The sequence below is a fragment of the Podarcis melisellensis genome (assembly GCF_964234715.1).
Source record: "Podarcis melisellensis genome assembly, chromosome: 14".
Classification (NCBI taxonomy): Eukaryota; Metazoa; Chordata; class Lepidosauria; order Squamata; family Lacertidae; genus Podarcis; species Podarcis melisellensis.
In genome coordinates this window covers 34970870-34998791 of record NC_138546.1, presented here as the reverse complement: position 1 = coordinate 34998791, position 27922 = coordinate 34970870, and the positions used below count along the sequence as shown (strand labels likewise).

Below are 27922 nucleotides of genomic sequence, written 5' to 3'. Positions count from 1 at the left end.
ATATGTAGGATACGCCAATCTTTCTAGACGGTCTGGGTACCCTCTCCTGGTTATCTCCATCATTTCTGCAGCCTGCTTTGAGGCACGGGGGACTGGAAGAGGCGTGCTTGCTCCTTTAAGAGGCTGTCCTTAAAGCCCAGAGGCTCGGCCCGCGACTGCTCCCCTTTCGTCCCCCTCCCTCCCTTTTACACATTTCATTAAACTTTCAGCTCAACTTCCTCACTCACTCTGCAGTGAGCGATCAAGCCAGCAGCGTCTTCCCTTTCCTCGCCTCTCCCTCGACCAGGAGATTGGTTGGGCTCTCGTCTGTAAGTTTTGGGATTCCTGGAATGAGGAACTCAGGAATGGGGGGGAGTTGGGGAGGAAAAAAAGAGAGCGGTTTTCTTTCTCTCCTCTGGGACGCTGCTTTGCGTCCTAGAGGATGGAGCGCTTGGAAGAGGCAGGACTTGGGGGGGGGGCAAGCGTGCAGAAGCTTTTAAATGCACGGAAGTTCGCCCTTTTGCCAACATGTCCTGGAGGCATGTTGACAACGAGAGGATTTCTTTCTTTTTTGGGGAGGGAGGAACTGATGGGACAGGCGTAAAATCCAGGGGGTTGGTGGCTCCACCTCAGTCCCACTCAGAGTAGACCCATCGAAAGGAATGGACCTTAGTGAGCCATGCCCGTTCACTTCAGAGGGTCTACTCTGAGTAGGATGCAAACTTGGAGCATGCCATGAATGCTGTCGTGATGATTGGGAGGTGAGCTCTGGGCATAGCGAGGAATTATTCCAGCCGCTTCCTCAGAGCTAAAAGAAGCATTTTCTGTGATTGTTGGTCAGGCGATGCAGTGCACATTCTGGACGGACGGACTTGCAGTCTCGTCCAGGTCTCTGCCGAAGTACCATCCCATTGATTGAGTTTAATACGGTTTACTCCCAAGTAGGCGTGCACAGGACTGCAGCCTTAAGGACTAACTGGTTCTTAACTGGTTCTTGATTTTAAGCACAAACTGATTTCAAGCCTCGAAGTGTGAATAGAGCTGATGTGATGTGAGCTCGGATGAGGAAGCAAAGTGGAAATGTCCATTTTTACCTTTGCATCATTTTTACAGGCTCATTTTTACCTTTGCATCAAGAACTGGTTTAAACTGCAATCCTATCTCACCCATACCTGGGAGGAGAGCCCATTGAACTCAGTGGGGCTTACTTCTGAGTAGACATGGAGAGGTTTGTGCTGTTAAACACAACCCTGTCCAAACCTCCTGCTTTATGGGATTGTGAACCCCTTGAGTCTTCTTTAATTCTCCTCTGACTGTTGCTCTCCCACATATTCTTCTAAATCCAAAAGTTTGCCATGCTTTTAAAATCGGAATTGGAGAGCTACATTGATTGCATACGGTATCTCCAGTTTTAGGGAGCAGAAAATGTGGGACAGCAGGAGTTGGAGGAGAACCCCACGTGGATGAGGGGTAGTCAAAGGAAACACAAGGCGTTCACTATCTATATTAAGGCCAGGGGACGCGGGTGGCGCTGTGGTTAAACCACAGAGCCTAGGACTTGCCAATCAGAAGGTCGGCGGTTCAAATCCCCGTGACAGGGTGAGCTCCCGTTGCTCCCGTGAGCTCCCTGCTCCTGCCAACCTAGCAGTTCGAAAGCACGTCAAAGTACAAGTAGATCAATAGGTACCACTCTGGCGGGAAGGTAAACGGTGTTTCCGTGCGCTGCTCTGGTTCGCCAGAAGCAGCTTAGTCATGCTGGCCACATGAGCTGGAAGCTGTACACCGGCTCCCTTGGCCAATAAAGTGAGATGAGCGCTGCAACCCCAGAGTCGGCCACGACTGGACCTAATGGTCGGGGTCCCTTTACCCTTATGGATGGGCCCAATTTTGCATGTGAAATTGCCAAAACAGCTGGTAATGTTGAAGGGATGAAGACATGTAAAAGCAGAGGGAGCTACAAAGTGCATCTTTAGGAAAGGAAGAATGCAACAGGCATGATTAAAGGTACTGTTAATGCAACCCCTTTACAGTTTCAACAAATATGTCCTGAGTAATCAAAGAAGACCTGTAACATGCCAAAATGTAATATTTCATCACAATGCGTATACTAAACTAACAGAGTTCATCACAGCTTATTTGCTACGAAATTCTTTGGATTATACCATCAGTCAGCTCAGATGAACTCTGCTATTTTAGTATGTGCATTGTGATATGATTTTTAAGCAAACACATGACCTGATGCCCTAGAAAAGGGTGATCTCTCTCCTGGGATATTATGTGAGGAGGACTGTACACATATGCTTAACTGTGAAGTCAAACTGGGACTTTTCCCCATGTAGGTATGCAAAGGTTTCCATCCCTACTCCTTGCTAGATGAGACCTGAAATTCTGGTCTATGTCTAAAGCCACTCCTGGAATCTACTGCCTCCCATAAATGGTTCATGGGGACTTTGAGCAGTTGGGAGATACCTTCTTTTGTAGAACATATCCATGAATATTACTAAGTCTCCTTCCATTTCCCCGAGACTTAAAAAGACTCTGATTATAAATGGATTCTTATTGCCCATTGAAATGTGTATAAAGTGGGATAGAAGTATATTAATTTTAAATAAGCAAATATATGTATTGGCTAGAATGTTGTGCTTGCTTTCGGTCCCAATTTTTTTCCTGCATTGACACCCTTAATTTTTAAAAAGTGGAATTGGAGGGGAGTGACTCTCAGAAACAGAGATTTGCTTTGCATACAGGAGGACTGAGGTTGAATCCCCAGCATCTGCAGGTAGGGCAGGGAATGTCCTCTCCCTGAAAGCCTGGAGACCTGCTGCCAGTCAGTGCAGAAAGAATGGAGCTAGGTGAATGAATGGCCCAACATGTATCTTAATTGTATTTATTTATTGCAAGTAAATCCCACCTTTCCTCCAAGGAGCTCAAGGGGGGGCATATGGTTTCCCCCTCCTCATTTAATCCCCACAACAACCCTGTGGGGTAGAAACAAAAAAAAATCCTTCCAGTAGCACCTTAAAGACCAACTAAGTTAGTTTTTGGTATGAGCTGTCGTGTGCATGCACACTTCTTCAGATACACTGAAGTATCTGGTGTATCTGAAGAAGTGTGCATGCACACGAAAGCTCATACCAAAAACTAACTTAGTTGGTCTTTAAGGTGCTACTGGAAGGATTTTTGTTTTGTTTTGACTATGGCAGACCAACACGGCTACCTATCTGTAACCTGTGGGGTAGGTTAGACTGCATGGGAATTCGAACCTAGGTTTCCCAGGTCCTAGTCCAGCACTCTAACAGTTACCATTTGTTCCTAAGCCAGCCTTTCTCAACTTGTGGGTCCCCAGATGTTGTTGAACTACAACTCCCATCACCCCTAGCTAGCAAGGCCAGAGCTCAGGGATGATGGGAGTTGTAGTCCGACAACATCTGGGGACTCACAGATTGGGAACCGCTGTCAAGACCTAAGCACATGAAAAATCTCATTGGGATGTAGTCCCTTTCAACCTTTTCCGGACGATTAACCCAAACATGCGTCTGGAAACACTGTTTCAAAAGTTTGTATGCTACTGGCAGTAGAGCTGCTGTTTCGACTCACCTTGGGGCAGGTTGCGACTGAGTAGGGTCATGCTCCCACAGTGGAAGACCAATGGAGGACTTCTTCCATAGTAACACTTTATATTGTCATTGTTATTTAATACAGTGGTACCTCAGGTTACATATGTTTCAGGTTACATATGCTTCAGGTTACACACTCCGCTAACCCAGAAATAGTGCTTCAGGTTAAGAACTTTGCTTCAGGATAAGAACAGAAATCAGGTTCCGACGGTGCAGCGGCAGTTAAGAACAGTTTCAGGTTAAGAACGGACCTCTGGAATGAATTAAGTACTTAACTCGAGGTACCACAGTATATTGCTTTCCATATGCTGTCATTCTCTCTCCAAAATCTTACCAACCCAGTTTAGAAGTATGCAAGCTACTTTGTCCTTTCTGCATCTGACAGCATAGATTCCTAGGTGAGCTTACTTCCAGGGAAGTGGTTTTGATGACATCTCGTAGGCTGCAATGCAGACTCGGAAAGATGCTCCTTTGAAATTGCATGGGACTTATTTCTGAGTAACCTTCCTTTGGATTGGCCTGTGAAATACGGAAGTTCTCTCAGTCTGCCTCAACTATAGGGAAGATGCAATGACTAACATCCACCTGACATGGATTTCAGCAGCTGAGATTTGAGCATATGTTGTACTTTTCTGCCGGTATCATTGCGGGCTTAAAAAGCTTGATTTGGTTTGGACTGTATCCAGATGAGGGATGGGGTAGGAGTTTGGTTCCATTTGCATTCAGAGGCAAACTTGCTTAATTTGAACTTCCTGAAACAATACGTGACAATTACCGTATTTTTTGCTCTATAAGACTCACTTTTCCCTCCTAAAAAGTAAGGGGAAATGTGTGTGCGTCTTATGGAGCGAATGCAGGCTGTGCAGCTATCCCAGAAGCCAGAACAGCAAGAGGGATTGCTGCCTTCACTGCGCAGCGATCCCTCTTGCTGTTCTGGCTTATGAGATTCAGAATATTTTTTTCTTGTTTTCCTCCTCTAAAAACTAGGTTGGACTAGATGATGCTTGTGGTCCCTTTCCAGCCCTACAAGTCTGTAATTCTGTGATAGAATGCATTACGGTTGGGAAGGCTGCTTGCAAAAATCTGTCCTTTAGGCAAACTTGCATGAAAAAATAATGTATGTTAGGAGAAATTTCCAGGAAAGTGACAATGACTGTTCATGGGGACTGATGTGAAGATTCAGATTTAATATCAGAATAATGGGAAACTGAACAAGCCCAAAATTTATGGATTTGCCCTTCCCAAATGCAGTGTATCTAATTCAGGGCAAATGCCACCCCTCCCATTTAATTCTTCTTCCTTTTCAGTGATAATGGAAGATATGGCGGAACAAAAACTCAGTCTCCCTATTTGAAGTACAGCCCAAAAAGAATCAGCATACTGTGCAACTCACCCCTGTAGATGCTGTCCTTACAGGAGAAAAAAAACACACAGCGAATTCATCCACGATCCTGAATTGTTGTGTTTTAAAGGCACAGCACAGCACACACCAAAAAATTATAATTGTTGATCTGGGCACAGAAGGTTTTTGGGAAGGTCAGCATTATACTGAGATTTATGTAATCTGGTCTAATAGAGCAAGTATCATAACGGCTCAGTTTAGATGAGGGGGGCAGATTGTAAAGGAAATCCCCAGCTTGTTTAGGTAGGGGAAGGGGCTGGAAGAACAGTCAGCATTTTATGCAGGAAGAGGCTGTAAGGAGACCCATGTAAGCTTGGCGGAGAGATAGGGTCCTGGGGCAGTTTCCTGTAACAGGAGTTTTCCTTTCCCCCTATAAGCGAGTTTTTCTGGTGGGAATTAGGAAGCTCAAGAGAGAGATGAAAGAGAAGCCAGTGAAGAACAAAGAGGGGGCATTGTAAGAAGTGTTGGATTGAGTGAAGGGATGAATGATTCAATTGACAGCATATATAAACATCAAAATTACTCTGCCGGGTCAGGATAAGGTCTGTGTAATCTGACAGTGGCTAGCCCCATATGGTTCCAGAAACTGTTCAAGCAGGGCATGCCCATCCACCCTTTGTCATCAGCATCTTTGGATCTAAGTTATAGATTCTGTACAGTGGTACCTCGGGTTAAGTACTTAATTTGTTCCGGAGGTCCGTTCTTAACCTGAAACTGTTCTTAACCTGAAGCACCACTTTAGCTAATGGGGCCTCCTGCTGCTGCCACGCCGCCAGAGCACGATTTTTGTTCTCATCCTGAAGCAAAGTTCTTAACCTGAAGCACTATTTCTGGGTCAGCGGAGTCTGTAACCTGAAGCGTGTGTAACCCGGGGTACCACTGTATATGCAGGTTCCATGTTTCACTTAAGTTACCCTTGAACAATAGGCATGCAGCTTCCTGGGCGAGATATGGCTTCTTATTTTGTAGCATGCCTCACTGGGTGCTTCTTACAGAAACACCTCTTCCCTGGTCTCTTTGGTGTCTGCCCCTTCAAAAAATGCAGAGCAAATTTGGCTCGGGGCAGAGTTAGGGTTGGACTGAGGACTCAGCTACATTAGTAAGAACAACAACGTTTTGAATGTGTTATAAACATGCAACACCAGATGGCGACAGAGAGGGGAAAAAATTCTATGTGATTTTTACATAGAGTTTTTTTTCTTCTGTTATAACAATTTAATTTCTGACTTACAGTCATACCTCATGTTACGTTTGCTTCATTTTCTGTTATTTCAAGTTACATCCCACAGCGACCTGGAAGTACCGGAAAGGGTAACTTCCGGGTTTCGCTGCTCGCACATGCACAGAAGTGCTAAATCACGCTTCACACATGCACACAAGTGCCAAATCGTGCCGCGCACCTGTGCAGATACGGCGCTTCAGGTTGCGCTCTTTTCATGTTGCAAACGGGCCTCCGGAATGGAGGTACCACTATAAGCTATAAGCGTTCCACCCCCGCTGTGTGTAGATCTACCCTAGGACTGGGGAACCTGGTTCGGAGCTTTGCTCAGCCAGGAAGCTTGCTGCATACCCTTGGATCAGTCACTTTAACCAACCTTACAAGACAAAAAAATTTCCTTCCAGTAGCACCTTAAAGACCAACTAAGTTAGTTCTAGGTATGAGCTTTCGTGTGCATGCACACGAAAGCTCATACCTAGAACTAACTTAGTTGGTCTTTAAGGTGCTACTGGAAGAGAAGAAGTGTGCATGCACACGAAAGCTCATACCTAGAACTAACTTAGTTGGTCTTTAAGGTGCTACTGGAAGGAATTTTTTTTGTTTTGACTATGGCAGACCAACACGGCTACCTATCTGTAACTGCAACCTTACAAGGTTGCTGTAATAATAAATGGAAATGAGGAGACTCTTAATCTTCTCAGAGGTAAAGTGGGATATAAAAGTAAGAAATTAATAAAGACAGAAGGCTGGGGGAAATGCCAAAAGGCAAACTCAAGGGAATGCAAGAAAACAGAACAATTTCTGTCAGTGGTGCTCAGCGTTGTCTTGTAGACGACGCTCGGGTTACACAAAAGGCGATACATAAAAACTGAGTGGTTCTTCCTGCTGGCCAGGAGACTTCTTGATAACCTTGAGCCAGGGGTTCAAGTTGCCACAATGCTCACTGAATTTAGTAGTCATTTCACACTGTGTTTCAAAATCACCCACCCTGTTCTTTTAAGACAAGTCTGGCTAATCCTCTAAATATGGAGGTTCGATTTGGAAACTCAATGTAGACAGGATGCGGTTTCTGATTTTGTAGTGTACACCTGTGGGCTACAGGATGACTGCTGGTGTGGATGTGAGAAATAGATAAATTGAGGCTCCTGTGAGCCGGGAGCACAGATCCATCCACACACCAGGCATGCCAACTGCACCTCACTGTGAATTGCTTGTCTGGTCTTTCGCTGTTGCTTTCAGTCTGTCTCCACCAGAAGCAGGGAGCAATCCGGCCTCATTTCTTCATCCAGTGGACCAATGTGTAAAGGCTCAGGAGTGGCTTTTCTATCCCCGATGAAGGCTGCCTGTTGTCTCTCTGCATGATCCCCTTTTCTGAACGTGAAATTGTAGAGTTGAGACCTTGAAGGTAATCGAGACCAGCCTCTGCCAGTACAGGTAAACTGCTGCATCCCTGATAGGTGGCTATCTCATTCCCTGCTTCAGAACCTTTGCATGCTCGGGACAGAGATTTAGGTACAATCCTGCATCGATTTACAAAGGAGTAAGCTCCTACTTCACTCAATGGGGCATACTTCTGAGCAGGCATGCACAGGGATATGTTGTTAAGCAGCAGTGTCATTGAACTTGATGACACTTACTTTTGAGTAGTCATGCATTACGACATTGCTGTTGTGCAGAAATACAGGGTGGTACTCAACTATGTTCTACTTAGACTAGACCGAACGGGTTGCATTCCACTAAGTCCTATTCAAAGTAGACTCATTAATGAATCAAAGTTAGTCATGTCTATTAACTTTGGTGGGTGTTCTGAGTAGGACCAGCACTGAATGCCACATATTGAAATTAATGGCGCTAACTTAGCCATGGTCATTAATTTCATTGGGTATTCTCTGTGTTAAACTTAGTTGAATGCCACCCACAGAACGGCATGTTTTTCTGAATGCATCAGCAGGGCTGCCACTATTGCAAGTGCCACACAATGTTCGTTCTACATTCGTAAGGAATCAATGTCTTACCTGCCCTCTGGAACTCCCTGCCTTTTGACATCAAACAGCTACCTTCCCTGTACTCCGTTCAACACATGCTAAAAATGCTTTTATTTAGGCAAGCTTATCCAGGCATATATTTTAATCTGTAATTACAGATTACAGGTTGTTTTTAATTATTTTTTGATTCACACACACACACACAAACTTGCATTTTAATTGTTTTAATTGTTTTAATGTTGTATTTTAATCTTGTTTTTAAGTCATATTTATTCAACTCATTTTTATTATTGGTTGTTAACCGCCCTGAGCCTGGCTTTGGCTGGGGAGGGCGGGGTATAAATAAATTATTATTATTATTATTATTATTATTATTATTATTATTATTATTATTATTATTATTTACTTCAACTTCCAGCAATCATTTTAATGCCTATTTTACGTTTTTTGAAAACCGCTCAGAGGTTTCCTTTACAGTTCTGCAGTACTCTGATTTTGTTAGATAAAGATAAATTACTGGTTCTCATTTTTCCACACCCTGAAAAGAAACCCCTGTTGGCATATCAGTGGAAAAGAGCCACCAGTTTTAATTCAAAATCTTTTTTTGACCTGCCTGGGTACGCCTGCCTTAACTCCATTAACTCTGTGTTAAATGGACAGTTGTTAACAACTACTAGGAGCAGCAACAAAATGTTGCAGTGTGGAGTGTTTCTGCACAGGATGCCACCTACCCAAGCCCTCCTCTAGCATGCACTATTCCATTTACCCTCCCTCCCAGTCCCTCTCCCCATCCAACAGCCAGCCAGCATTCTGTGGCTACTTTGCATGTTCAGCTCTTATTCAGGCGTTTCACTCCTTAGCCCCCACAAAATAGTTCTTTTGCACTTCTGCAAATCTTGGGGTTTCTCCAAACCTACCAACAACCATCCAGTAGTGATGTATGGAAGTGAGAGCTGGACCATAAAGAAGGCTGATCGCCGAAGAACTGATGCTTTTGAATTATGGTGCTGGAGGAGACTCTTGAGAGTCCCATGGACTGCAAGAAGATCAAACCTCTCCATTCTGAAGGAAATCAGCCCTGAGTGCTCACTGGAAGGACAGATCATGCAGCTGAGGCTCCAATACTTTGGCCACCTCATGAGAAGAGAAGACTCCCTGGAAAAGACCCTGATGTTGGGAAAGATGGAGGGCACAAGGAGAAGGACAGAGGACGAGATGGTTGGACAGTGTTTTCGAAGCTACCAGCATGAGTTTGACCAAACTGCAGGAGGCAGTGGAAGACAGGAGTGCCTGGCGTGCTCTGGTCCATGGGGTCTCGAAGAGTCAGACACAACTAAACAACTAAACAACAACAACAACCAACAACCAACCATCTCCTTGTCTGCAGTGCTATTCCATTGACATATTACCTGCCTGGACCTCTGGATACTGGAAACGGAGGGAATGATTTGCTTAAATCTTTTGCCTGGTCTTCAAAATGTGATGGGTATGAGCTTGCTAGACTATGCTTTCATAGTGAGTAATTCAACAGGACAGCCTTCCAGAAATAAGTGGTGGAGTGAGAGACAGAGAGACAGAGAGACAGAGAGACAGAGAGACAGAGAGACAGAGAGAGAGAGAGAGAGGAGAGAGAGAGAGAGAGAGAGAGAGAGAGAGAGAGAGAGAGAGAGAGAGAAGATCAAACCTTAATTAGAGCAGGACAAAGTGGAACATGCAAACAAAATATTTGCTTTAAACTGATTGCATTTTTAAATTGCTGCAGCCTGCCCAGGGACCTTGTGTTGAAGGGAGCATAAACAATCAAATAATTAACGGCAGTATAAAAATAATGCGGCGTGGAGTGTTCTGAAGGAGTCAACTCCATTCCGTTTCCCCTCCCCGAGTTTTCCATCCCTCTCTCACCCTTGGAAGTTTGTGGTCACTGAGCATGCTCAGACATCATTGAGCTATTTGGGTTTTTTTAATTACTCCCATAGAATTTTTCACTCTCAATATTGTTTTGTTGTTGTTGGCATCTGTCTGTCTTGGGAAACGATGGCAGATAAATGGTTTGACTTTGGGAGCAAAGTGATACGGTTTGAAGAATTATAGTGCCTGCTGAGTCTTTTGAGATGGATGCGGGAGAGACATGTTTTGTTGCAGCTGGGGCAAATGAAGGAGTCCAGTTTTGTTGCTATAGGTGCACGATGGTGTTTCTTCTCTCTGATGTTTTGACTTCTGCCAGTTATGGAGGGGCGGGGAGTTCCCTGAGCACCCTGCTACTGCCTCCTTAGTTCTCGGTAGTTCCCATTGTGGTGTAGTGGTTAGAGTGTCAGACTAGGACCTGAGAGCCCAGGGTTCGGATCCCTACTCTGCCATGAACCTCACTAGGGGACCTTGGGCCAGTCACCATCTCTTGGTCTAACCTACCTCACAGGGTTGTTGTGAAGATGAAATGGGGAAGAGGAGAACCATGTGACCACTTTGAAGCTCCTTGAAGAACCAGGTGGGGTATAAATACAATACAGTGGTACCTCTGGTTACGTACTTAATTTGTTCTGGAGATCTGTTCTTAACCTGAAACTGTTCTTAACTTGAAGCACCGCTTTAGCTAATGGGGCCTCCTGCTGCTGCCACTGCGCTGCCAGAGCACGATTTCTGTTCTCATCCTGAAGCAAAGTTCTTAACCCGAGGTATTATTTCTGGGTTAGCGGAGTCTGTAACCTGAAGCGTATGTAACCCGAGGTACCACTGTAAAAGATAAATACATAGCAATCATAACTCACGACCCGAGTTTGCTATCTTGCTGTGTGTGTTAACGATTGCAGACTTTAGCATCTCTTCAAAACGTGCGTGGCTGAGACAGCAGCTTTGGATGCGATGAGTTGGGAGCTTGAAAGCTGTTTCAAGATTATAATTCAAGATTATAATTTGGAAGACAATTTGATTTTTTTTATTTTAGTTTTTTCTTTTTATTGGATTGTGATTTGATATGTTAATTGGATGTTTTTTATTGGAAAATTAATAAACGCCCTAACAAAAAAGAAAGCTGTTTTATACCGAATCAGACTAAAGGCCCATGTAGCTCTGTTTTGGGACTACAACTCCCATCATCCCTAGCTAACAGGGCCAGTGGTCAGTGATGATGGGAATTGTAGTCCCAAAACAGCTGGAGGGCCAAGTTTGGCCATGCCTGGACACTGGCTGGCAGCAGCTCTCCAGGTTTTCAGGCAGGGAGTCATATCCCAGCCCTACCTGGAGATGCCAGGATCTCTCTCACTCGCAAAGCAGATGTTCTGCCACTGAGCTATATGACCCTTTCTTTGAAAGCTTGAGTGTGTGGATTTTCTGGTATGTGTGGCAATGATGGGAAAGGACTGGAAGGGGGGGGGGGTTTCGGGTGTCTACAAGGCCCCCTCCTTTTCCAAGCAGCAGCAGTGATTGTTTCAAATAGGTTGTAAATTTTTGTCTAAGCAGGGGGCCAAGAAGTCAAATTCCAGAGCTGAGGAACAAGCAGGGAACTTTGTGGGTATCAAGTGCCCTCTGTTGGCCAGAGGGGAGCTTGCACAGACTTCTGTGATTCAGTCTAACCGTGCGCAAGGTTAAGCGTGTTTACTCCAAAGTAAGCTCTGCTGGTAACAACAGCAGCGAGAATACGGGTAGCCAGTTATTGGAAAGGAAATGATATCCCAACAAAAAGGCAATGGTTAAGTAAATTTTGTGATTATCTGTAGTTAGCAAAATTGATGGATTTAATAAGGCACAAATCCAAAACTATGGTATAGAAACAATGGGAATGCTTAAATGAATATTTACACAAGCAGGGCTCAAATAGGAAAGTTTGGTTGTGCTTAGACTAACCTTGTGAAGAATATAGAGAAAACAAAGATTTGATGGACTATGAAAGAACTCAAGGAAAGGAAGTGAATGAAGAATAGATGTAAAAGTGAACTAGAAACTAAGAGACGTGTGGTGAATGCGGTGGAAGTCTTTTAGAATATTTTAACTAGGATTTATATATTGTATAAATTTGGTATTATTGATTATGAATTTTTTCTTTTCTTTTTCCTTTTCTTTTATCTTTCGTCTCTTTTATTTTCTAGTCTGCATGTTGGAAAATACGTAGACAAATGTGTTTACAGTGTTATGTATTGATTTTTGATTTTATTTCTTTTTTCTTTTTCTTTTCTTGTAATATTTAATAAAAACTAATAAAAAAATTAAAAAACACAAAAGTAAGCTCTGCTGGGTTCAGTAGCGCTAACTCCCTGGAAAGTGTGCTTTGGACTGCAACATGTGTGTGTGTGTGTGTGTGTGTGTACATATGCTCCAGCCTTGTGAAGTGAGGCCTGAGGATAACTCAGTCAGTAGAGCATGAGACTCTTAATCTCACTGTCAGGGACTGGGCAGAGGAGGAATGGTGGAGACCGGCTCCCCATACTAACCCTTTCAGGGAGGAGGAAGCAGAAGACAGTCTAGATTCACAACAGGGGTTGAGGGAGGTCGCAACTCAGAGGCAGATGAGGGGGAAATTTGGGGAATCATGGGAGAGCCAGAACAACACCCAACTGACATGTTGTCATTAGAAAGCATTCCAGACCCTCCATCTCCCAGAACCTGGCAAGCCTTAAAAGTAGGAGAGCAAAGAGCTCAAAGACAGAGCGCATTTAGCAGCACCCGTAGAGGAGATGATGAGAATGAGGAATGAGGAAGTGGGAGAGACAAGGGGTGGAGATTCACTTGGGACAATGCCATTATCCAAGAGGCTGGGTTCTATAGCCTCTCTCTGGAAAGATTGAAATAATAAAAAAAGGACGGTAAGAAACATTCGCTTGTCTTTATACAGTGGTACCTCGGGTTAAGTACATAATTCGTTCTGGAGGTCTGTTCTTAACCTGAAACTGTTCTTAACCTGAAGCACCACTTTAGCTAATGGGGCCTCCTGCTGCTGCACGATTTCTGTTCTCATCCTGAAGCAAAGTTCTTAACCTGAAGCACTATTTCTGGGTTAGCAGAGTCTGTAACCTGAAGCGTATGTAACCTGAAGTGTATGTAACCTGAGGTACCACTGTACTTTCCTGGGCAACCAGCCGGGAGCCACTGACAGCATCCAGACACTCAGAGTTGTGGCTTCGAGCCCCACATTGGGCAAAGGATTCCTGCATTGCAGGGGGTTGGACGAGATGACCCACACGGTCCCTTCCCACTGTACAATTCCACGCTTCTATGTAACTGTAGTTGTTTTGTATATTCACTAATTTAGCAACTGGACATTAGGTTGGGCAGCCATTGCGGCTGCCATCAATCCTGCTCTGGTGAGAGTCATTGCACACCCCCTTCAAATTTGACTAATTATTTCTAAATTGTGAATTATACATACAAATTTGTGTATGCAAAATTTATGCAAGTGTTGTCTTTTAAAAATTTCTTTCTCTCTCTCTCTCTCTCTCTCTCTCTCTCTGTTTGTGTGTGTAAGTTGCCTCCCTCACATACAACAGTCTCTGTGCATTAACCAGTTTGCTAATTCCTCACTCCCCTCCTTTGATGGACAGGCTTCTGTTCTGGAATTTCCCGTGAGTGATGCTTTTCCTGCTGGTTGTGATGCTTCTGCAGGCGAGCAGCTGCTACTGCGGCCTCCCTTTCTACAACGGTTTCTACTACGACCGGTTCATGAGTGACAAAGGAGAGGCTGACGAAGAAGGTAAGAAGGGGGAAGGGGGAAAAACAAAGCAAAACAACACCTGAAGAGGGAGAATTTGAAGGAACTGGGCTGGGCTGGAAGGCTGTGGCAGACCAGGAGATGTCAGGACCTGGAATAGCTCAGTTGGTCTGAAATATACTCGGAGTCGAGAGTGGATTTCATGCTCTTTATTCAGCTCGTAGTAGTGAGGAATGAAAGTTTCCCCAAAATACCTGCTTTATATACATTATTTACACAATGGGTCGCACGTGATTGGCTAATTCTGGGATTCTCCTGTAGGCCAATCAGGTTGCGGATTCACTTCCACCTGGAGCTGGATTGGGTGGCTCCTGCGGACCAATCATACTGCTTCATTGTTCTAGGACCAATCAGCCTGCTGCATTCTGGACCCTATTGTTCTAGGACCAATCAGCCTGCTGCATTCTGGACCCTATTGTTCTAGGGCCAATCAGACTGCTGCTTTTTGGATCCTATTCAACTCAGTACATAACATGGTCAAAGCACGAGAATCTTAATCTCAGGGTCATGGCTTTGAGCCCTACATTGGGCAAAAGATTCCTGCATTCAGGGGGGTTGAATCCTGGCCACTTCCAACTCTACAATTCTATGATTCTATTCATACTTGTAGAGACAATGTGTCTCTGACTGCCAGTTGCTGTGAAGGCTCCTTGACATAGACATCTAGCTGCCCACTGTGAGGATGCTGGACTAAGTGGGCTGTTTGACTGACCCAGAAAGAGTGTTCTTACCTTTACAGATGTGGAAAGCAAGCCATGAGAACCTAATCCCAGAGGAGGCTGCTCCATTGGGGCAAATGGGGCCCTGTCCCAGCTGCCTCATTCTGCCCTCAGCCAATGTCCATCTTCTCTCTTATTTATAACCAGTCCAGGGCATGTCCCTGGCTGTCAGTTTCCCTTTCTTAAGTTTCGGTGTTGCCTTTGTAGCACTCAGCAGGGAGGGCAGAACCGGAATGAGTTGACTCTGCTTGGCATTGTCTCTGGCGCCACCTGCTGTTGGCCTCCCTCCCTTCTGCCCTACCAGTCTTAATGGGCCCCTTGGATGTTTGGGTTGTGAATGCCGTTGCTCATGTGGCATTTTAGTTTAGAATAATAAAAAAGTGGGTAAGGCGAGGGGAGGCATGAATTTTACTATCTAATGAGATCATTGATCCATAAAATGAAATAATAACCAATGTACTGTACTCTAAAATAAATAAGACAGTATTGTAGATGATAAAAATATTTTTTTTTATTTTTTCTTACCTGCACTGATGGTAGTCATTGTTTTGATGGGGGGCTTTTATCCATTTCTGCAGTCAACAATCAGTCAATCAGTAGCTGAACTGGGCTCCACACAGTCACAAAAACAAATCACAGTCATACCTCGGGTTGAATGTGCTTCAGGATGAGTGCGTTCGAGTTGCGCTCTGCGGCAACCCGGAAGTAATGGAGCACGTTACTTCCGGGTTTCGCCGCTTGTGCATGCGCAGACACTCAAAATGACGCCACGCCCATGCGCAGAAGCAGCTAAAAGGTATGTGTGCACAGATGTGCCGTCGCTAGTTACGTTTGCTTCTAGATGCGAACGGGGCTCCGGAACGGAGCCCGTTCGCATCTAGAGGTACCACTGTAATCGAAAATGCTTCAAAAACAAAAACACAAAATAAATAGCAAAAACAAAAGTGCCAAACTTAATCTGTTCTAGAAGTCTGTTTGACTTCCAAAATGTTCGAAAACCAAGGCGCAGTTTCTGATTGGTGCAGGTGCCCCAGAAACAATAGCCGACAGCCGCAACTGACGTTTGGCTTCCAAAAAATGTTTGAAAACCGGAACACTTACTTCTGGGTTTTTGGCGTCTGAGAACCAAGGCGTTTGAGTACCAAGGCGTTTGAGAACCAAGGTACCATTGTATTTCATACCCTGTTTTTCAACCCCTGCAGTTCAATTCCGTGCTGTAAGGCTGATGGTCGAGACTTCCCCGGATGCCATCTATGCCTACCGTGGCGCCAGTGCCGTGCTGCCCTGCCGCTATCATTATGCGCCCAAGCTGGACATCCCGCGGAAGATCCGCGTCAAGTGGTCCAAGCTGCGGGAGGACAACACCAAAGATCAGGATGTGCTGGTGGCGTCTGGGTCGAAGCAGCGGAGCTTTGGGGGGTTCCGGGGGCGCACGACCCTGCAGCAGGCGCCTGACCAGGAAGCGTCCCTGGTGATCGATGACTTGCGCCTGCACGACGCTGGCAAGTACCGCTGCGAGGTCATCGATGGCCTGGAAGATGAGAGCGCGATTGTGGAGCTAGCGCTCCAAGGTGAGTGGGACGGTGCATTCAGTGGCCGTTTTAAGAATCATAACCCAACTTCAAACTAAATTCTGAAATATGGGGAGGAAGCTGAGGCCTGGGGCCAAATCCAGCCCTCCAAGCCTCTCTATCTAGCCCTCAGTACTCTCCCCAAGCCATGCTGCTGCCTCGCTCTGCTCTGCACCTTCCAAGAGTGTTCTTGAATCCTGCCTTTTGCTTGCCTGTATGGAGGATCGATGTGGGTGGCACTGTGGGTTAAACCACAGAGCCTAGGACTTGCCGATCAGAAGGTTGGCAGTTCGAATCCCCGCGACGGGGTAAGCTCCCGTTGCTTGTTCCCTGCTCCTGCCAACCTAGCAGTTCGAAAGCACGTCAAAGTGCAAGTAGATAAATAGGTACCGCTCCAGCAGGAAGTTAAACGGCATTTCCATGCGCTGCTCTGGTTCGCCAGAAGCGGCTTAGTCTTGCTGGCCACATGACTCGGAAGCTGTCTTTGGACAAACGCCGGCTCCCTCAACCAATAAAGCGAGATGAGCGCCGCAACCCCAGAGTCGGCCATGACTGAACCTAATGGTCAGGGGTCCCTTTACCTATGGAGGATAGAAAGATAGTGTGTGCCTGTGTAGGCTGCTCTACAAAGCTAAAATGTATATGCGTTGCTCCACCCATTTTTACCTCTGGCTCCACCCACCAATGGCATGTGGCCCCTGTTAAGGTTGCCCACAAGGCCCTCAGGCTGACAATGGTTTGTATCAATATCTGGGCGTATGGTTTTACGAAGCTATAGGGAGGAGGTTATGGGAAACATCCACCTGGATCAAAGCATAAGAAAATGTGGGAGCGAAAATTCACAACCCCTCTGCCACAAAGGGTGGATTTCCTCCCCCCCCCCCCAGTAGCTATCTTGGCTTTATAAAGCCAGAATTGTTTCCCAGATTCTTTCTGGGGCACCAATTTGGTTTGCTTACCGTAAGTTCAAACTTTGTCCTTAGGCTAATATTTTGGGTTCCCAGGTGGGTTTCTGGAGCTACACTTAAACTTGAAGTTGGCTTGAATTCATTGGAGGTGCTTATTGTGGATTTATTCCATCCATTTGTGGCTCTGTTGTTGCTTTGTGCTCGCTCCCAGTTCCTCCGTCTCCGAGACCATGTTTGATTCTTTCGAATCACCTTGGTTGAAGGCTGCGGTGCATAAAGTTAGCTCAGTTGCTCTTTCACCCACATACCTGCTAACCAGGGAATTAAAGGGAGCCAAACCAATGGTTGTCTCTGATCTCCCAGAACTTTAGGGTCCTGCATGAGGACTTGTCCCCCCCCCCCCAGTCACTGGGAAATCCACACCCCTGCTGTAAAGACAGAATGCCATGCCTGGGATGGTTAATCTTCCATAAATACAGGGAAGCCTCCTCTCTGGTAAGGCTTAATGTTCTCCCCTCTAATCTGTTTGATGGCAGATATAATAAAACCCCAAAGAACAACAGATGCTTCCCGTTGCAACAATGCTGAAGGGGCATCTATCTTGCATGTACTTCTCTATTGTAGTTTTTCTTAAGGGACTGGGAAAGATCTAATATATTGTATTATTTGCTCCCCTGTGTGTCGTCGGATCACTTTGACTTATTGGGGCCCTGAAGTGGTTACAGAGCAAGTGGCAAAGTTCTTGAATACAGATATCATCATTAGACCTCTTTAACAATTGCTTGATGTATACATTCTCTCTCTTTCTGCAATCAGTTTAAAACAGATATTTTGTTTGCGTGTCCCACTTTTTCCTGCTCTGAGATCTGATCTCCCCCCATCCCCCCTCTCTCACACACAGTGTCTAATATTTCAATCTTGTGTTTTTAAAGCTGTATTATGTATATTTTAATTAGTGCTATCATTTGTCATTGTCAACTGATTTTGCAATGTGTTTTGGTCTGTGGATCACGGAAAAAGAAACTAAGGTCCCCCACCACTATTTTAGGTAATGCAACTTAAGCAGGTTGGCATATATTTCCTTTCTTAGCAGAAAAGAGTAGAACAAATGATTCAAACTGGAGATGGAGGGGAAGTGAAGAGAGAGGAACAGCACAGAAAAGCCAGAGATCTCAGAAGCCCGTTCTGCAGTAACTCTGTGCTGGGCTTTTAGTGTGGTTGCCCCTGTTCTCTGGAATACCATTCCTGTTGAAATAACAACTGACACTCACTAGCTGTACTTTCTGGGAAACAACTGAAAACTTTTTTTGTTTTGTTCTGAAATGCTGAATGAATTGGTCTTGGCCGTGGGTGTCTACTTTGTCTTGTTTTTATTTACTTATTTAATTTATTTCATAAAATTTGTACACTGCTTGACTGTAAAACAGCGACAACAACCAACCAAACCTCAAAGTGGCTTACAGAAAAAGATGAAACAGTAAAATTATCAATAAGCAGAATTAGCAACAATAATTAGAAGCTTTCACAAAATCAAGATAAACAATAAGCTAAAAACAGGCTTAAACACACATTAGCTTTCTAAATACCTGGGTGGGCTTAAAAAAAATCACCTGCTGTTTTTAACTGGGTTTTTTTTTGCTGTTTTTATTATGATTTGTACATAATCTTGGGACATATCTGTGGAGGGTGATTAATAGCTCAGAAAAAAATATCAAATCCCATATTACACAGCACTATTGTTGTGATGGACGCTCCCCCACTTAACATTTCGGTGCTAGACTGCCCAAACAACTTAATACTATGGATGCTTGACGAATCTTCCTAACCATCAGCAGCATGAGATAGAAGCCACATAGCAGATGGTGAACTGAATGTTTCTGGATCACTCTCTCAAATTTTATTTGGAAACATGAATGAACTGTTCATGAGCATAACCAGGATTTATTTATTTTTGGGGTGGGTGGGGGGAGCTAAAGCTTTTTAAAAAGAAATCAAACTTGTTGAGTTTTTCTAGAGAAATCACTGGTAAAAATACCCTGTAAATAGGACATTGTGCGGGGCTGGCTTCTGCTAGCTTGGGGGACGGGGACCTCAGATAACTGAGTACTTTCAATGCTTTTCAATAATCTTTGTGCCCCCCTCCCGGCTACACCCATGAAACTGTCCTTTTCCCGCTTCCTAATAAACAGGACCCCACCTTTGTGCAGGTAGAATCCTTGGGATTTTCTAAGAAGTCTGGAGGCAGTTACCAGAACTGCTAAGCATATACCTATTTCTGGACACCAGAGGTCACCAGTAGCCTGTCATTCTTCTCAGTTTTTTTTAAAAAATTAAATTCTCTCTTCTTTCATCCAAGATGAAAGGCTCTGTGGGACTATATTAAGCATTTTCCCCCCTCCCCGTGTGAGGAGCCCATCCTGTGATTATATATTGCTGTGATGCCGGGCAGTATGTTGTTTGACTAAATGGACTGTAAGATGAGAGTTTTCTCTTTTTAAAACCATTGTACTGTGTGGGTTTGCAACGAAGCCTACTTTAGCGTCATCATTATAATGATTAATTAACCAACAAATTAGAACAAAGTCCTACCTAGTTTTGCATCCCAGATCCCATAGTGGCAAACAAGAAGCTATAGGGGAACTCCTGGACATACCCAGGATTTGTCTGTTGAAAATAACGAACAAAAAAATCAGAACATCACTCTGCCCCCTCAGAGGAAAAAAACAACAACAACCCTCAACAACTTTTGTGTATGGTTTTTCACTTTTTGAAATAAGGCAACCCTACGAGGGCAAATTCCTCTTTATCCATAAAGCTCACTAATGGGGTAGGAGAGTTGAAAACAACGCCAATATATTTCACATCGAGACCCCCCCTGCTCTATATTTTGCTCTAGTAAGTTTAGTTTGGTCAGAACTGAGAATACACTTCCAGTTGTAGTTGTTTAGTTGTGTCTGACTCTTCATGACCCCATGGACCAGAGCACGCCAGTCACTCTTGTCTTCCACTGCCTCCCGCAGTTTGGTCAAACTCATGCTGGTAGCTTCGAGAACACTGTCCAACCATCTCGTCCTCTGTCCCCTTCTCCTTGTGCCCTCCATCTTTCCCAGCATCAGGGTCTTTTCCAGGGAGTCTTCTCTTCTCATGAGGTGGCCAAAGTATTGGAGCCTCAGCTTCAGGATCTGTCCTTCCAGTGAGCACTCAGGGCTGATTTCCTTCAGAATGGATAGGTTGGATCTTCTTGCAGTCCATGGGAGGACTCTCAAGAGTCTCCTCCAGCACCACACTTCCAGAGTTAACACTAAATATATGACTTCTGGTGAATGAGCCACCATAGAGAGCCATGAAAATTTGTGTGCCAGTTTTTGTTTAGGCTTATCCAAATGTTCTTATGTCACCAAAAGAAAGTGAGCAGCAATTCACAAGAAGCCAAAGGCCTTGTGTGCACCTCTCTTGGGGACAGAAACTCAGAGATACAATTCCCAGAGTTTCCTGGCAAGAGGGAGTGGTTGTTAAAACTGCTCTGGGGATTGGAGCTCTCAGAGGGCAATAGGGGCCAGGTGGCACTGTGGGTTAAACCACAGAGCCTAGGACTTGCCGATCAGAAGGTCGGCAGTTTGAATCCCTGCGACGGAGTAAGCTCCCATTGCTCAGTCCCTGCTCCTACCAACCTAGCAGTTTGAAAACACGTCAAAGTGCAAGTAGATAAATAGGTACCGCTCCCGCGGGAAGGTAAATGGCGCTTCTGTGCACTGCTCTGGTTCACCAGAAGCGGCTTAGTCATGCTGGTCACATGATCTGGAAGCTGTACACCGGCTCCCTTGGCCAATAAAGCGAGATGAGCGCCGCAACCCCAGAGGCGGCCACAACTGGACCTAATGGTCAGGGGTCCCTTTACCTTTTAACAACTCTCAGCACCCTTAACAAACGACACTTCCCAGGGAATCCATGACTGCTATAAATGTGTACTTCAGATGTTGCAGGCCTGCAGCTCCCAACATCCCTGTCAGGATGTTGTCAGCAGCTGCCGGCTGGTTGCCCAGGACAGTATAAAGACAAGGGAAAGTTTCTTACAGTCCTTTCTTATTTCAAACTTTACACAGAGAGGCTCTAGAACCCAGCCTCTTGGATAATGGCGTTATCCCGAGTGAATCTCCACCCCCTGCCTCTCCCACTTCCTCATTCGTCACTTCTATGGGTGCTGCAACGTGTTCTTTGAGCTCTTTGCTTTCCTACTTTTAAGGCTCGCCAGGTTCTGGGAGATGGAGGGTCTGGAATGCTTTCTGATGACAACGTGTCAGCCAGGTGTTGCTCTGGCTCTCCCATGATTTCCCAGCTTTCCCCCTCAGTGTGGTGTAGTGGTTAGGAGCGGTAGATTCGTAATCTGGGGAACCGGGTTCGCGTCTCCGCTCCTCCACATGCAGCTGCTGGGTGACCTTGGGCCAGTCACACTTCTCTGAAGTCTCTCAGCCCCACTCACCTCACAGAGTGTTTGTTGTGGGGGAGGAAGGGAAAGGAGAATGTGAGCCGCTTTGAGACTCCTTCGGGTAGTGATAAAGCAGGATATCAAATCCAAACTCTTCTTCTTCATCATCTGCCTCTGAGCTGTGACTTCCCTCAAACCCCTGTTGTGAATCTATACTGTCTTCCTCTTCCTCCTCCCTGGAAAGGTCAAGATGGGTAGGCAGTCTCCACCATTCCTCCTCTGCCCCGTCCCTGACAACCCCTGACTGTTGGCCTAGCTGGCTGGGGCTAATGGGAGCTGGAGTCCAGCAACTTCTGAAGGCCATAGGTTCCTCACACCTCAGTAAGTGATCCTCCCTCCTGTACTCACTCAGCAACTTTCTTTCCCCCAGGGGTGGTGTTCCCTTACCAGCCTCAACGTGGGCGCTACAAGCTCAACTTCCATGAGGCCAAGAAGACCTGCGAGGACCAGGATGCCATGATGGCCTCCTTTGAGCAGCTCTTTAAGTCCTGGATGGAGGGCCTTGACTGGTGCAATGCAGGCTGGCTGACGGACGGCACAGCCCAGTACCCCATCACTGTGCCACGGGAGCCCTGTGGAGGCAAACACATGGCCCCTGGCCTCCGGAACTATGGAGAGCGCCACAAGAACCTCCATCATTTCGACGTCTTCTGTTTCTCTTCTGCTCTGAAAGGTGAGTTGTTCTCTGCCATCGTTCACCAGGCAGGCTACTTTAGAGGAGGGATGGGGAGATGGTAGGCCTGGGCATGTCCTCTCTGGCCTGGCCGTATGTTCCCACTCTGGAGATTTCAGATTGACTACTGCCTCTTTCCATATGAACCTACCTGGACCCTGAGATCATCTTCTGGGACCCTCCTTCATGTGCCCCCTCCTCAAGAGGTCCGGAAGGTGGCATCACGAAAATGGGCCTTCTCTGCAGTGGCTCCCCGTCTGTGGAATGCTCTTCCCAAGGAAGTTCACCTGGCGCCTTCATTATATACCTTTAGCCACCAGGCAAAATTTTTCCTTTTCAACCAGGCCTTTGGTTGATTTAGATCCTTTGCCCTTTTAAAATGTGGGTTTTTTGGGGGGGGGCTATTGGGTTGTTGTTTTTATTTTTATTAGGTATTTTGTGGTTTTATATCTTGAATTTATTCTGTGGTATATAAATTCAATAAATATAAATTCAATTTAATAATAATAATAATAATAATAATAATAATAATAATACTGTAATGCACCGGGCACGGGACTGCCTTTGAGGACTACCATTAGTTCAAACTACAGTCTCTAGGCCAGGCATAGGCAAACTTGGCCCTCCAGATGTTTGGGGACTACAATTCCGAGCTAGGGATCATGGGAGTTGTAGTCCAACAACATCTGGAGGGCTGAGTTTGCCTATGCCTGCTCTAGGCTGCTGATTGGGACTTGATCCATCTAGCTTGATTCTGTTTACTCTGACCTGCAGGTGCTCTCCTGAGTTACAGGCAACAGACCTTTCTGGCCAAGTTGGAGATGTCCTTGGTGTGGAACTTGGGACCTTTTAGATACAGCTAAACCTCTCATTCAAGGGATGTGGGTGGCACTGTGGGTTAAACCACAGAGCCTAGGACTTGCCGATCAGAAGGTTGGCAGTTCGAATCCCCGCAACGGAGTGAGCTTCCGTTGCTCGGTCCCTGCTCCTGCCAACCTAGCAGTTCGAAAGCACGTCCAAGTGCAAGTAGATAAATAGGTACCACTCCAGCGGGAAGGTAAATGGCATTTCCGTGCGCTGCTCTGGTTCGCCAGAAGTGGCTTAGTCATGCTGGCCACATGACCCGGAAGCTGTACGCCGGCTCCCTCGGCCGATAAAGCGAGATGAGAGCCGCAACCCCAGAGTTGGTCACGACTGGACTTAATGGTCAGGGGTCCCTTTACCTTTACCTTTAAACCTCTCATTCAGTTCAACACCACAAACCTTGTTATGCACCCTGCTACTCTTAGAGGCACCCAGCCTGCAGAATCCCTACCCAAGCTAAGTCTTGGTTGGCTCCCTCTCATCTGAGCTTTTAAAAACGTCACCTGGCTTTCAGCTGGGGTTGGAATTCATCTCACTCCTGTTGATTGTTTCACCCTGAGCTTCATTTTACAGTAGTTAATGGATCTTTGGTAGCTTTCCTTTCGCTTTTGCATTTGATGGGCTTTAATGAAATGCTCTAAATGCTGTATGCTGCTTTGAGTATGCTTTTTATTCGTACTACAAAGAGCAGACATTAAAGGGAAGATGAGTTCTGGAGTCTAAATTCTCCATTTAACTCCCTGTAACTGTTCACGGACTTTGGTACTTAATAGCACAATTTCTGTTTCCCTAGGCAGTGTTTTCTCCTCTGTGCTTGATAACCCTGTCCTGCATGGGTTACCAGCATGGCTTTCACAAGCAGACATGTGCTCAGAGAGGCTTATTTGGCACTTTTAGGGTCCCCCCCCTTGTGTCAGGGACTGGACTTAGGAGGAACAGTGGGTACCATACCCCCCCTCTCCTGAACCTTCCTGAGAACAGGAGGACAGTATAGATTTAGAACAGCGGTTTGCAGAAGGCCGTAGTTCAGAGGCTGCAGAGGGGAGAAACTGGGAAATTTTGGAAAAGGAACAGCAAGAAGAAGAAGCACAAGGGGAGAGACAGCTGACTGTAATGGCTTGGCTCTCCCACAGACGCGAGACACCGGCTGTAATTATCTCAGGTTTATTGCTCAAACACATAAATCACTCCGGAGCTCCTTCACTCCGTGTCTGACTCCAAGTTAGCAGTTGCCGAGTCTAAACTCCGCCCCTTCCTCTTCTTCCAACAGGGGAAAAAACCCTTTCGCTTCTGCTCTTTCCCCCTTCTCTCACTGACCTTTTAGCGCCTTCGGGTTTTTGGGCTAGCTATTCTCAGCCTCTCCTCTTCTGTCTCTGAGCTAAGATTCGTATTTGGATCTTTGCTATCTGCTCTCTGTTCTCTGAAGTTATGCCACTCGGCTGCCCACTCACATTCCAGCTCGCATTCCAGTGTCCTTATCTCCCTTTGCCTGCTTTGATTCCCAGCCCTCTGTCAGCTCCGGAACGAAGCTGACACTGACAGACTCAATGTCTTTGGAAAGCATTCCTGATCCCCCCTCTCCCAGGACCAGGCGGGTATTGAGAGTAGTGGAACAGAGAGCTCAGAGGCAGAAAGCTCAGATTAGCCAACACAGGGGTGACGTATAATAGGAGAGATGGAGGGGGTGGGACTTTACTCGGAGCAACGCCATTATTAGGGAAGACTGCATTCCTTTGTCTCTTCCTGTGAATATTAATAAATTACGTGGTAAGATTTTTTAATTGTTTCTCTGCTTCTTGGCAGCTACCGTGGGAGGGATCAGATTCTCCAACACTATAATTAGGCTTGAAAGAAGCAGAAGCGAATCTTCTCTCCACAATACAATCTCCAGGAAGAATAACGTCCTTCTAAACTCCCCAATTAGGCTAGCAAAAAGCTAAGGCTAAAGGGTAACTAGGGAGCAGGGAAGGGAAGAAGAAGAGGAGTGAGAGTGTATTTTTTAATATATTTTATTTATTACATTTCTATACCACTTTTCCAAGGATCTCAAGGTGGTTTACATGGTTCCCCTCCTCCCCCTCTCATCCTCACAACAGCCCTGTGAGGTAGATTAGGCTAAGAGATGGTGGCTGTCCCAAGGTCACCCAGTGAGTGGAGATTCGAACCCTGCTCTCCTAGGTCCTAGTCCAACATGCTAATCATTAGGCCACGCTGGCGTATGTCCTTGTGGTGCAGGGGACGCTTTGTGTAGTGTGGTGCATGCAAGGTTGTAGCACATGAGTAGCGCCCACAGCATTTTCTCTGGTTTGCAAAAGACTGGTGACTCCTGCTTCACCATATGACCATTGTTTAGGGTCTGCAAACCCAAGGTGATAGCCAATGCTAGTCCTAAAGGTAAAGGTAAAGGGACCCCTGGCTATTAGGTCCAGTTGCGAACGACTCTGGGGTTGCAGCACTCATCTCGCTTTATTGGCCGAGGGAGCTGGCGTACAGCTTCTGGGTCATGTGGCCAGCACGATTAAGCTGCTTCTGGCAAACCAGAGCAGCGCACAGAAATGGCGTTTACCTTCCCACCGGAGTGGTACCTATTTATCTACTTGCACTGCATGCTTTTGAACTGCTAGGTTGGCAGGAGCAGGGACCAAGCAACGGGAGCTCACCCCGTAGTGGGGATTCGAACCGCCGACCTTCTGATCGGCAAGCCCTAGGCTCTGTGGTTTAACCCACAGCGCCACCCGCGTCCCTATGCTAGTCCTAGATGGCTTTAAAAGAGGACTAAAGAAATTCATGGAGGAGAGGGCTATCGATGGTGACTAGCCATGTTGGATATGCTCTGGCTCCGCAGTCGGAAGCAGCGATGCTTCTGAATGCCGGCTGCTGGAACCCACAGGAAGGGAGAGGACTTTGTGCTTGGGGTCATGCTTGTGACATCTGCTTGGCCATTGCAAGAAGAGGATGCTGGACTAGATGGACCATTGGCCTGATCCAACAGCCTTCTTACATACATTAGACCCACTGAAATGAATGAACCCAGGGTGGTCATCCTCATTAACTTCAGTGAGTCATCTCTGAGCAGGACTTAGCATTCAGTATAACCCCAAATAAACTAAACAGGAAGGAAAAAAGCAGGACATGTATCTGTAAGTGGGTCTCTTTTGGGATTTTCCTGCATTGCTCCGTAACTCTTTCTCTGCCTCCTCCCAACAGGAACGGTTTACTATCTGTCCGGCCGCGAGCAGCTCACCTTGGAGGAAGCCAAGCAAGCGTGCCAGGACGATGGGGCTGAGATAGCCAAGGTGGGCCAACTTTATTCAGCATGGAAGTTCTCTAATTTGGACCGTTGCGACGCCGGCTGGCTGGCTGATGCTAGTGTGCGCTACCCCATCACTTCGCCCCGGCCCAATTGTGGTCCTCCGGAACCTGGGATCAGAAGTTTTGGCTTCCCCAAAGCTGGCAAGTTTGGAGTCTACTGTTACAAGATGAGCTGAAGGAAGGCCAATGTATGGACACTGTGCACCAATGGACAATATCCTTCTGTTGCCCACCTAGAGTTTATTATTTAAAGGGCCAGTCTCGGGGGGCAGTTTTAATTGTATGTTTTATTTTGTGTGTGTCTCTTGGGCTTTTTTTAAACATTTTTGTAACAAAAGGGGAGGAATGCTGCGCAGCCCCACAGAATAGCCTTGGAGTGGACTTGGTGCTGATTCTAAGATTCTTCCACTTCCATTGCCTGTCTAATCCAGTGGTAGAGAAACCCCTCCTGAGTTTTAGTGTTGTTTTTCTGTCTGGTCATCTGATTTCTGGAATGGGCTCAGTTTGAGATTGCAAAACTGTCTTGTGCTCAGCTGGGTCTCTACTGTGGTTGCTGCGTCTTGCCAAAGGATTCCCAGTCCCGATGGGAGGTTCCCAGTAGTTACTAGAATAAGGTCTCCTCACCCCACAATGGCTTTGCCTCCTAGTAAATCCAGTGTTTATAGATTAGGATGGGGTGGGGAAACTCTTCAGCCTGAGGGCTATGTGCACTCCTGGGCAACCTCTTGTCAGTGCCGTGAAGGGCCAAAAGGAAAATATAGCTTTGTACAGTACACCTGTTTCTACATATGCCCCTCTCTGTCTTCGCTCCAGAGAAGCAAGACACGTCATCAGAGTTCAGTGACACATTCCAGCAAGGCAAAAACACTCGAGGGCGTGAAACAAGGCTGGGAAGGGGTGTGGCTTAGAGAGAGGGATGTGGCCTGGCGAGAGGGGGTGTGGCCATGAAAGGGACTGACTTCTGAGTAAGCATGCCTAGAATCAGAGCACCATCAGGAGGGTCACAGGAGCCTACCTCTGCAGGTTGGAGATAAACACACACACACACACACACACACGTAGGACCTCTGGCAAGGGGTTCTTCCCCCTGTCGCAAGGTCCTGATCCTGCTGTTCATGCTGTTGCCTACTTTTGTTCAAAGCAAAAAAGCAGGATGCGTGAATATAGCTTTTCATTTAATGTCCCTTTTTGGGGGGGCTGTAGAGCATACAAGTGGGACCTGCAGCAAAACGTTGCAGCGTATCTTCACTTTGTAGGGATGTTCTAGTTCTTGTTGGCTAGCCATGCCCTCCTCCCACGTCACAGGCACATAGGGAACTGCCTTTATACCTTTATGTGAAACTACCTTGCCACTATTACGGAAAGCTCTCTAGGTTACCATACTTCAGTATCTGCGTGTTCTATTCTCGTGTGTACCTCACCTTTTGGTTTTGCTGTTCAAACTTGGGGGTTTCTCGGACGTTTGCGAATAAAACCCTTAAGAAAACCA

General features: G+C 46.0%; 1 protein-coding gene across 1 annotated transcript; it reads left to right on the top strand.

Moving 5' to 3' along the window:
* The first annotated feature begins 174 nt into the window (after nt 1-174).
* Nucleotides 175-27922, top strand: HAPLN3 (hyaluronan and proteoglycan link protein 3). The gene is made up of 5 exons (XM_081888728.1): nt 175-308; nt 13734-13882; nt 15822-16190; nt 21955-22257; nt 26329-27922. The coding sequence occupies exons 2-5, from the start codon at nt 13762-13764 to the stop codon at nt 26607-26609; spliced, it is 1074 nt and encodes a 357-aa protein (XP_081744854.1). The 5' UTR covers nt 175-308; nt 13734-13761; the 3' UTR covers nt 26610-27922.

Coding starts and splice junctions, on each gene's coding strand:
- HAPLN3 (XM_081888728.1), top strand. CDS start 13,762: ATGCTTTTCCTGCTGGTTGTGATGCTTCTGCAGGCGAGCAGCTGCTAC. Junction 16,191..21,954: donor TGTGGAGCTAGCGCTCCAAG/GTGAGTGGGACG, acceptor TCTTTCCCCCAG/GGGTGGTGTTCCCTTACCAG. Junction 22,258..26,328: donor TTTCTCTTCTGCTCTGAAAG/GTGAGTTGTTCT, acceptor TCCTCCCAACAG/GAACGGTTTACTATCTGTCC.